Source organism: Alligator mississippiensis, chromosome 4 (genome assembly GCF_030867095.1).
Source record: "Alligator mississippiensis isolate rAllMis1 chromosome 4, rAllMis1, whole genome shotgun sequence".
Classification (NCBI taxonomy): Eukaryota; Metazoa; Chordata; order Crocodylia; family Alligatoridae; genus Alligator; species Alligator mississippiensis.
In genome coordinates, this window is record NC_081827.1 from 78,104,611 (window position 1) to 78,116,626 (window position 12,016).

Here is a 12,016-nt window from a genome sequence, read left to right on the forward strand (position 1 = left end):
CACTTTTGAGGGGAAAATTACAAACTTCATAATTACCAAGCCTGGCTTAGCCAACCAGCATTATTGAGGTAGGGGTTGTCTTCAGTTCACCATTTTCCAATGGACATAACCAGTGCCAGAGACCGAAAGAAGCAAATAAATAAAATGCAGTTCTTTTGACAATGTAAAAGAATAAATTAACAAAATTTTTATTACATTTATTTATGGTGCGTTTATGGTGACTGTGGTGCATTTGACAACTTTCTCACTAAAATAAGATGAAGATTCCATCACTAAGAGCATAACTGCAAACTGATATGATGACAATGATAATAGTAGAATGCCATTACCATTATTATTCTAACTATATTAATGTTAGACATGGAATATGGCCCCATGTTGCTGGATGCTGTACAAACAAAATGGGCAGACAGCAGCAACAACAACTTAGCTGTATGATCCAGAGGCACAACTGCTGAAAGAGTGGGGTCTTTCTCTATAATAGAGAAGAATCTGTACCGGGGGCTTACCCCAAGCCACAACCCAGGCCAGGGTCATGGGCTCCAAAGGTCTACAGCTCTGGATAAACCAGGCATATTTATAAAGATGCTGAAGTTGCCTAGTCCTACTTTTTAGCTCCTAGAAGTACAAGGTCTGTGGCCCTGTGGCTATCTAACAGGAATCCATAAAGGATTTTGTCAGTGCCCTGCCTGGTAAGATTTTGAACCCAAGCTGTTTTGGATTCAATATTTCAGGCTCAATGAATTTACATTTTCCAATGAAATTAAGTTTTATCATAAAATTGACAACCACTTTCTACTTATAAAGTATGAGGATTAAATAAATGTTAATCTTATTTGTGGTAGCTACATGGATCTAGTTCATTTCTGTAATTTGGATGAAAAGCTTACTTTGTGAGAAGGGGCTTATTATTATTCTATTTTTAGAATAATACCTGGGTACTAATTATTCTCTATTACAAATTCTTTAGCTTAGCTAATATAGTTCATCTTGTGTAAAATGCTTTCTTTCTCTCAACTGCTCCTACTAACTACACTTTTAGACTTTAACTACAAGTCAGCCCATCAATATATGCTTACTACTTTATTGGTTGATATTTTATTGTTACTTTTGTTTAAATATTCAGTTACATTTCTAAATAGGATATTAACTCCTCTTTTAATTATTTTTAAATTGTTATCTAATTCTCTCTTTCCTATATCCTGATTAAGGACTGAGAACATTTAGGCAAATAAGTACCATATTTACTTGAATCCAAGATGACTGTGAATTTAAGATGACCCCACAGTAATTAGACTTTATATATGGAAAATTTATAAATTTGTTCTAATATTCCCTGTATACAAGCTAATTAATTCCTTCCTCCCACTGCTACAGGGGGAGTAGACAGTAGTGGGGAAAGTAGTGTGAGGAGGTCAAGTAGGTAGCTACTGCCTCTGCCTGCTCCCCTCTGCTCCCTGCCTGCCCTTGTGAAGTCTCAGGTCTACCCCTTCCCCCAGCATCTGTTCTCTCCTCTCATCCCCTCTGTTTCCTCCTTCCACCAGCCTCTGTCCAATCTGGTATGCTCCATCCCCATTCCAGCTTTGGGCACTGTACATACCAGCCCAGCCCCATGCAGCCATGTGAGCCGTGCACCACTACTATGGGGCTGGGCTGGGGCTATGCTCAGTGCCCTAGGTTGCAGCATGCGCATAGCCTACTGGTGCAAAGCAAGGGTAAAGGAAGGAAGGGAGAGGGACAGAGAGAGATAGGAGAAGAGGCTGTGGGGTGAGGGGAGATGAGGCAGTGCAGAGGCAGTGGGGGGCAAGGGTTATGAAGAAGGGCAGTGGCTGCATCTGTGGTCTTGACCCTGGATAGGGGATGGTGCTTGAGCAACAGCAGCCGTGTGCCCCCCATCCTTTTACAGGAGTCTAAGATGAGAGGTTTTTCCCTCATGTTAAATGGGGGGACTCCATTTTAGACTTGAGTAAATATAGTCATTTTTTATAAGACTGGAATTACTCACATGTGCAAGTGTTTTCAGGATTAAGGTGGACAACCTTGTTGGCACTGGATTTGTGAGCCAGATACCTTGTTCCAGGTATACCCAAACTCTCAGACTGACCATGACCTTTCCATTTCATAATAGACAAATTTATTGCTACACAGTGATAGCAGATAAAAATAATACAAGCAATTCTATATATCTACTAGTCCTAGGGCTGTCATCAGAGTCAAAGTACATCTGGCCAGGGTGCAAGCTTCACTCTGAGATTCTCTTTTGAATGTCAGATGTCAGCAGCCTGGAGGTTGGAGGCTGAGGTGCACTCTCCATCTCCTCCCCGCCCCAGTGTGGGTGAATGAGATGAGCTGGTGGTTTGCCCTCTGTCCACGGTGCTTTGGGTTCCCCTCTCAGAGACCCTTTGCTATTTTAAAGTTCCTTCTTTTGTATTCTTTTCCCCTCCTGAGGACTCTTCATCCATGGCTATCGCGGATTGGTCTCTCTGTGGTCATCATACTGTCCACGTTCTGTTCTATCAGCATATTCTTTTGTGTTACAAACCTATTACATATATACATTCTAATTTGGACTTTCTGGGCCTTCTCCTAATTTGGTCTGTTCCCCCAAAACCAGAGCTCTCAGGCTCACCACTCTTGGGCTTTGTGAGCTGGTGCTACCTTATATCATATTACGGAACAGTGTGGTACATGCCCACAATTTCCCAGGCTACATGTATGTCCATTGGCCTTGTTGCTTGCCTGGATTAGGCATCCTGTCTGCCTTGAAGGCTATGAAACTGTGTGAGAACCAGGCCTTTAAAAATCAATTAACTCTTGCTGTTGTCCTGGACTATTATTCTAATGTATATATATTGCTGATAAAGCCAACAGCAGGAGTGGCTTGTGAGTTGGGGAAGAGGTGGGGAGCTGACTGGTCTGCGGGGGTGAGAACAATGAGGTGGGGGGCTAAAAATAGCCTGGTGGTGGGTAGGAAAAGCACAGCCCCAGAGCTAGGGCCAGCAGCTGGGCTTTCCCAGCCCTGGGGTTGTGCAGGTAACTGTACTGAAGTTCCATTCACCTATCTAACCTAGATTGATTTAAGTTTGAGTGTACATCGATCCAGGTCTATCTTAAACCAGGTTCTGCCCTTTTTAAACCAGTCTATATGCACAGAACTTCTGTACTGTTACAGGTTTAGACTGATTTGAGATCACTGAGACTGGGTCTAAGTGTAAGGTCTCCATCTGGACAAATTAAGTTAGAGCAGGTGGCCATTTTTAACACAATCTAACCTCCCCTAACTTCCTCCCCTTCTCCTCCCAAATATCTGCACTTATCACACAGACCTTTTTGGAGGACTGGGGCCTTAACTAGTTTTATTCTGTTTTCTTTTGTAACAGTATAACTTATATAGTTAGTTCAGTAATTTCCTTCTCTTTGCTTGTTTTTACATTGTAATTTGAATTCTGTCCAAAATTTTATTAATATCATACTTTATAATCTTTCTAGGTTGGTCTCTGCCTGGCTAGTGTTCAATTCTGAATCCTTTCCACCAAAATAAGCTGTGCATTAGCTAATTCTAAGTACATATCATCTTCTATAATTCAATTTAAAGTAATGGATTTAACCTTACACAGAAACAGTTGGGCCTACTGCCTACTATAAGCTTTGTATATTTCTCTCTTTCTGTAAAAAATAAATAAATAAATAAATAAAATTCGGTTATGTCCTGCCAGAGTTATACCTTGGGAGGGGGGGACTGAATCACAGGAACCACCCCAGGTCCTGCGCTTTGGAGGGCCCTGTGGACAGTGCCGTACAGGGCCACTGGCTGCTGCATGCCACCGGCTCCATACTCCAGCCATTCGCCACCCCCCATTCTGCATTCCGGCTGCTTGCCCCCCGCTCCATGCTCCAGTTGCTCGCCAACCCCCCTCTCTGACCCTGCCCTACACAGCCTGATATGCCCTGGGCCCCGCACACCCCTAGGGGCGGCTCTGTATCCTCCTATATCTTTCACAAGGGTACTACATAATTGTATGACATTTATTATTATATGGGCATACTTGTCTTTGATATTCTGTATAATTTCCAGTCCGCTATACTTTACATATGTGTTCCTGGTTTTCAGCACAGTGACAAGGCCTGCTGAGATCCATGTGGGGAAGTAGGTTGTTTTTCAGGATACATATACAATCTGGACCAGCTTTCTTTTGTTTTAATCTCAAACAACTATTTTTAACTATTATGTATAAATAGGATATACCACAATATTGTTTTCTGGGGGTTTTTTAAAATAAAACTTTTTATACTAAACCACAGTTTGCCATTAAAGCATATATATAATGAAGGAAATATTTTTTTCTTTAGGGATAAAATGTCAAAAAGAAGTGTTAATGTCACTGAAACATCACTGCAGTTCACAGACCTTGAAAATAACAATGAATATAGTGCTTATGTAACAGCAAGTACCAGATTTGGGGATGGAAACATAAAAAGTAGCACAATAAAGTTTAGAACTTCTGAAGGAGGTAAGTTTATTTACAGTAATAAATCATGCAAACATGCTTGAGTCGTATTAAGTCATAATTCTGTGTCAGTCTGTCTGTTTTAAATGTATAAAACGATTGATGCGAAAGCTGGGATTTGACTAACCAAAGACACAGGCACCCTATGTATTTACATTCCCATTGGAAACTTAAGTTTCTTCAGACATTTTCTTGGAAGACATGAAAGATGAAACAGCCATTTCATTTTACACTTTGAAATAAAAGTAAATGAATATTTGTTTGAATTGTAATCTCTTCTCTCTTGCTGTGACAACCTTTTCAGAAGGAACGTACCAACATGTAACATCTCTCTCACAAACACTGAATTTAATTGGTTATAGGCTAAAAAAGAAGTTCTGGTAACATGACATTGTGGGTGCCATGTTAATTTTATCTTAATTAATTTCATATCCTTCACAAATGAAAGATTTTATTTATTTTATTCTACTGAATGACAATCCTGTACACTCTATTTTGAAGGCTGAATTTGTTTTTGTTTCTGGTATCACCAGTTATAAGAGTTCTGCCACTGAAACTTAGGTCTCTTTCTTGCAATGAATTGCATGCAGCGTACCTTTTTCTAAACCTGTGCAGAGTCTTACTGACTTTAGTATGGTTCTATGTGAGCGTGTATACAGTTGCTTGCAGGATTAGGACCTTAGGCTACAAACAGACATCACATTTTTCTGAGACAAACCATTTTATCCCAAGACAAAGTGCAGTCGTTCAGACACCCCCATGTCCATTGTTCTAGAAAAAATCCTAAAAAGGTTCATTAGATAACAAGTACTAACAATTTATCCCAGGACATCACAGAGTGCATCTGAATAGTTATCCTAGCATTGCATTGTTGAATAAATGGCAGAAAAATGGCAGTGCATTCAGCCACTGATTAGAAGGGTGCAAATCCCAGGACATTTCTGTTTCAGGACAAACACAGGCACAACTTGTCCAAGGACAGGTACAATATCTGTTCCTAGTCTTAGTTAGACTTTCTCTAGGTGATGTGGCAAACTAGAGCAGAATCCATCTTCAACTAGAGTGGAATACATTTTTCTAGCTGTATTGGTTCTGCATTAGTGTATACGTAGAAAACGTTCATTAGAAGATACATAATTACAAGTGAGACTAGGTGGATTTTTAAATAGCTTACTTTTTGGACAATATGCGTTTTGTTTATGTAAAACCATTTTAGTAAAACAAGTAGCCCAGTAGTTAGGACTCTAACTACTGGGCTACTCCCATGGGGTATGGGAGACTCAGAACCACTCTGCCTGATCAAGAATTTGAATCAAGATGTTCCACACCTCATGAGAATGTTCTAACCATCATGCTGTAGGGCTTTCTGGGGTGGGATACTCCCCATCTCTCCTCTTAACATGGTTTCCAACTTTGTTTAAAATAATTAACAATTCATGGATGAAGAGAGTGAAAATGACTTGGTAGTTGGGCTGTTGGAGCTTGCACCTTGAGGGGATCACCTTGATTCCACTTCCTGCTCCAATTAATATTAATTTTTTATATGAGATGGGATGGTGTCAACAGGAAAGACTCAGAGCAATCTGTTTCAGAGTACCTATAGTGCATTGGTTGGGACACTCTCTGGGATACTGGAAGGTGTGAGATAAATCTTTTTAGGAGGAAGAGGAGGGAATTGCCCCCTTCATATGCTGGATGAGGTCACTAATCATGATGCTGTTGGGTAGAAGGGCAACAGTCCTACACACCATTTATTCACACAATCCTATATATGCTGTTTGTGTATGAAAATGTAGGTGAATCTTAAATATGTCCTTGAAAAATTAGGGTTATAAAAATATAATTTAATCATTTGTTTAATTATACCTTTTCCACCTCCAGAAGAAGGGATGTATGTGATTTTCAGTAACTTTGTAAATACTTTCAATTTGAGTAAGGATTTCTTTAAGTTTTGTAAAGCATAAATCTTGGGCAATAGGAACCCAAAAAGCTCATGTTATATATGCTAAATCTTAATGTTTTTCCAGCACCGTCTGATCCACCAAAAGATGTAACGTATGTAAACCTCACATCCTCATCAATATTGATCTTCTGGTCCCCTCCTCAAAAGCCTAATGGGATTATACAGTATTATTCAATTTATTACAAAAATAATTCGGGCATTTTTATGCAGGTAAGTTTTCCGTTTCATTTTTTGTAGATTTCTTCACAAACAACTCATTTGAATATTTAGTGCCTCTTAAAAGTTAATAAACAAAATCTATCATAAACTTCATATACTTTTTCACTCTTCCCTCATCACCAGACAGTTCTGCTTTTCAGTATACTATTACAAACAGAAGTACATTACCTAATTGTCAGCTTGAAATTGCATGAGAAGCATTCCAAAATTCCTGTGCATCTAAGTGAACACTCATACCTTTAAGCATGAGAAAGGGTTTATGTACATGCAAATGGATTAGTTTCATGCAAAATAAATTATCTGATGTTCTAGGCTATAGAGTTCTTAAATTATATATGCACAGCACAGTCACAGTGCTTGTATATGCCTGAGTATGTGAAGCCAGGTGTTATATAACAGTTAAATCTACTAATTAGAATTCATTTTTTTTCTAGAACAGCCTTAGAATATTCCTTTTTAATGTACATATTTGCATAATAATACAAATCAGAAGATAGTGTTACTATGCAGAAGATAATGCATTTTAGGATGTTGCCTTATATTCTGTTACTTCTGTAGTGTGTTTTCTTTCTAAAAAGGGTGCTGCATAATAGGTCTGTACTGTCTGCCTCAGTGACTATCTAAACTTTTCTGCAAAGTGAAACAGCTCCAACAGGAAGTCTGGAGGAAGACCCATCTCAGAGTACCCTGTATCTTGGTGGGTAGGAACTTGTATCAACAAGCGAGGTTGACAACACTCCACTCCAGATTAGTTTATAGCTCAGTTGTTAAGGTGGCAGGCAGTGCCCTAGAAGGTGGGAGATGTGGGCTTGAAACCACCCACACTGTGAAGGGTCCTTAATCCAGGTCTTTTACACAATGAATACAAACAGTTATCACACTTGCCTCCTTCTGTGAATCTAGCGAAGAAGATTTCTTTTAATGCAAAATTATTTTGCTAATTAAGGTTGAATACCCAAATACTTTTAGGCTGGCCCAAATAAGATTATTTGTCCAATTTATTATTCAGAAAAAACAAACAAGCAAGAACTATTTGCTAAGTTCTAGTCACTAGTAATAATAGTCGCCACAACATTTGCATTTCTGTCCTTCATCTAAGGTATGGTTTTAGTGCTGCTATCCATTTTTCTTTCGTTCCAATTCCTCCTTAGTACTGAACTCAGTGCACTGTTTTTTCCCATTTTCTCTCAGTATGTCTGCTTTTGGATTGTCAGCTGCCTTATTTTTGTTCACACATGCACTGAATGGAACCCATCCAAGCATCCAGAAAGTAATCCATACCTAGCCATAAGGAACATTATAAAGGAGGATACAGAGAGCAAGGAGAAGATAGGGGCTTGCCTATAATGTAGTGTTAATTCGAAATATAATTCTAGCAGTTTCCCTATTCCCAATTCATGTCCATGCAAAAAATATCTCTAGAGTGAGTTAGATTGTGCTTTAAGTTCAAGATAGTTGGCCTGTCAGGGACTGTGGGTTGAAGCTTGAGCACTGCTGAAGCTCTGACTAGTAATGCAGCTTAGAGTCCACTCAAGTGGAGGAGTGTCTTCTTAAACTTCTTGCCCAAGGGCTGTTCCTTGTGTATATCCCACCTTCTGACTAGAAGTATCGCCACCTAGGATAAATAGCACATGTCAATGTGTGGTTCTCATCTGGAAAATGGCTCTTAGCACCTATAGCATTTGCTTTAGCTCCGTTAAAAGCTTGAAGATGCTGTAACACTGGGAAAAAAAGACCAGAACTTCAAGTGTGGTGAAACCACTACCAGCTCACGGTATTAGGAACATTCTGGAGCCTTAACGTCCTATCCAGTTCAAGCCTTCAAGGGCCATTCTCAAGGTCACAGGTGCCCAACCACAGAAAACCTTAAGAAGTACCTGGATCTGAGGCCTCTGCTGGCCACAGTGATCTTGGGTGAAGAAGAGGCTACACTCACCATTGGGGCCCCAATACTGTGTCCTCACTCAGGGCTTCAGAGAAGAAATGGAGGACCAGAATGGGGAAGAAACAGCAGATGAATCGGCCTCAGCCAGGTGAGGACTCAACTCATTATTGTTATGGTTGGGTGGGCTGGGGAAGAATATACAAAGCCTGTTACTGCTTGCATAAAACTATTCTATACTGGGGGAAGGTATATGATAGGCAGCTCTTATGAGCCTTGGAATTGCTTTGTATTCCTCCCTGCTTCTCGTTTGGCAACCATCCCTCCTTCAGCCTGGTATATTGAGGGCAAGCTTCAACTAGTATTGTATCTCACACTGTTAATAGTCCTCAGTAGTGAGCTTCTGACAGTTGTGCCTCTGCATTCTCTGCTGAGCCTGGATCTTTTCTCCATGCCAGCCCAAATATATATGTGGGATGTAAGGGTATTTATACATGTGTTCTGGGTGGAGGGAGAGAAAAGGGGGCACTTTAATTAGAGTGGCTTTGAGAGCTGCTTTAATTAAAACATCCAGAGCATAGAGGTGATATGCAAGGGGGGCATGGTAGGGCACAGCCCCCCCCCCTCCCCCCCCCGAGATTGGCCCTCCCTGGCCAGGGCATGGGGGCACCGAATGAAGTGCTGGCCAGTGCCACCCCCCCCCAATATTGACTCTGACTGGCACTGAGAGAAGTGCCAGTGGCACTTCTGGTTTTGCCGGTGGCACTTCCAGTTTTGCTACTGACACTGCAATCAACCGCTGGTCCCCTGCCCCCTCCATCGGCAATTGGATGCTGGGGACACTCCCTCCCTCCCCCTACAGTCTGTGATTGGCTGCTGGGGACCTCCCCCCTAGTCTGTGATCGGCTGCTGAGGGACCCCTTCCCCCAGTTGAAAATTGGCCACTGGTGCCCCCCTAGACTCGGGAGGCACCAGTCATGCATGATCCAGAGTGTCTAGTATAACAGCAACTCTGCACTTCAGAATGGTGGCAGGGGTGCTTTATCTAAAGCTTGTTGAATGAGCTTTAGATAAAGTGCCCCTGCTGCCATTTTGAAGCATGGAGACGCTGATACATGAGACAAAGGAGGCTGCTGGAGCATGGTAATTGCCACGTTCCAGCAGACTCAATTAATTGAGTCTGCTCTAATGCACTGGAATAACAATGTTGGAGCAGCCTCCCTGCTTGTGTATAGGCACCCTAAGATAGGAATTCCTATTAGATTTCTAGGTAACTTCAATTTTGCAGCCCTCAGTTGTAGATGACCATTCCCTGCCAGCTATTGATTTGCTTATTAGTCTGGAGTGGTCCAGCACATACATTAAGTCTTAGGAGAGACCTAGAGAAATTGATGAATTGGACCAAATGACATCTCATGAGGCACATAGGACAGAACAATCCTGTGCATTAGTACAGACTGGGGACAGACTGGCTAAGCAGTAGCTTTGCAGAAAAGGACCTAGGGGCAGTGAACAATAAGCAGACAAGGTTCTTTGGGTAAATGTGATATCTTTTATTAGACCAACTAAATAGTTGAAAAATTGTTCTTCGCAAGCGTTCAGGTATAACACCCTTCAGGCAGAGGGAGAGTCTACAGTTGTATTGTGCTCTCCTGGCCAGGATAGAAGCCAGTATGCAGGAATGCATTCAGTGACAATAAGCTGAATATGAGCCAGCAGTGTGCCCTTGTTGCAAAGAAGGCTAATGGCATTCTGGGCTGCATTAGTAGGAGTGTTGCCAGCAGATTGATGGTAGTGATTATTCCCCTCTATTCAGCACTGAGGCCACATCTGGAGTACTGTTTCCAGTTTTGGGCCCCCCACTACAGACAGGATGTAGACATATTGGAAAGAATACAGCAGAAGACAATGAAAATGATTAGGGGTCTAGGGCACATGCTTTATGAGGACAGGCTAAGAGAACTGGGCTTATTTAGTCTGCAGAAGAGAAGACTGAGAGGGGATTTAATAGGAGCTTTCAACTACCTGAAGAGTGGTTCCAAAGAGGATGGAGCTAAACTGTTCTCAGTGGTAGGAGATGACAGAACAAGAAGAAATGGTCTCAAGTTGGTGCAAGGGGAATTTAGGTTAGATTTTAAGAAAAACTTTCTCACTAGGAAGGTAGTAAAACACTGGAATAGGTTACCCAGAGAGGCTGTGGACTCTCTAGCCTTACAGATTTTCAAGACCAGGCTAGAAAAACCTTTGTCTGGAATGATCTAGTTGAAGATGATCCTGCTTTGAACAGAGGGTTGGACTAGACCTCCTGAGGTTCCTTCCAACCCTGATTTTCTATGATTCTATCACTTTCCTCAGAAGTAGTATAACTTGAGCAAGTTCTTTCAATGCCACTTCTACTTCCCTGGTGCCCCCCTACACTCCTCACCTACACTCAAACTATCTATTATCTTAGATAACTCATGTGCTGTTTCTTTGTCTTATAGACCCAAACTGAATCCCAGCCATCAACCCAGAAAACCTCTGACTGTTTGCAGCAGGGTCCAGAAAAGGAAGAAGAAGGGGACAGAGGAGGACTGGTTAATGGAGATGTACAGGGACAATAGCAGGAAGCATGGCCACTGTTTTGTGCTTCAGAGAGAGATGTTAGAGCAAGAATATGGATTTGATACTGAAGCTGAGAGAATGCTGGTGGTAGGGGACTTAATCACTACATACCTCTTCCATGAATGTGCAATATGAAAGCAAGGCCCCCACCAATCTGAGGTGAACCAGCAGCAAATATCCATATTTGCCTTTTTGGTATCAGTTAGTAGCTGGCAGAACCCAGTACTGCCTCAGGGTCAAGCCCAGACTCTCCCTGCAGCTGTGAATTCTCATCCATGATGCCATGAGCTGCTGCCAACAACCTCTGGGAAGCCCCACTTCAAGTTTGGCTTCATTACTTTATCTCAACATAGTAGAATGTTGACAAGAGCCTTGACCGTGCAAAGTTCTCATACACATGACATGGCACTGCACCACTAGTGTGCATCACTCCCTATGCCAGAAGTGGACTGCTACTGGCTTTCACTGTTTAAAGCAGAAAGATAGTTTTCACTGTTGAGCTGCTTAAGTCTTAAAACAGCTGCTCTGAAAATATTTTTCATTGGTGCATAGTAGAAAGATTAAATCTGCTGACAGTGATTAGTTGCTGTTGCACAATTAAATGCATAAAGCTGTCATATTGTATTCTTAGATTTTAATAAATTCATTCCCTTTGTTTCCATGAGTGCTATGTGTCTGCTTGAGGGGAAGGGGTTGATACACAATTTTATTTCAGCATCACTACCTCAATACATTTACATACAGAGAAAGATTTCCTGAATAAGGACAGTGATTAAGGGCACACCAGCCAGCCTGCCCTTCCAGCCTAGGCAGCAGGGCTGAACGAAGCTTTGGTCCCTG

General features: G+C 41.5%; 1 protein-coding gene across 6 annotated transcripts in view; it reads left to right on the forward strand.

Annotated features, from left to right (window-relative positions):
• The window catches only part of PTPRQ (protein tyrosine phosphatase receptor type Q), a 232,032-nt gene that overhangs the window by 107,373 nt on the left and 112,643 nt on the right, over positions 1-12,016 (forward strand). For all 6 annotated transcript variants that reach the window (XR_009461626.1, XM_019494047.2, XM_059726123.1 and 3 more), the window contains exons 36-37: positions 4,351-4,511; positions 6,536-6,681. Coding sequence is in view for 5 of the 6 variants with exons in the window: in XM_019494047.2 (XP_019349592.1) it covers positions 4,351-4,511; positions 6,536-6,681 (307 nt within the window). In the remaining variant the exon portion in view is untranslated. The remainder of the gene's footprint in view (positions 1-4,350; positions 4,512-6,535; positions 6,682-12,016) is intronic.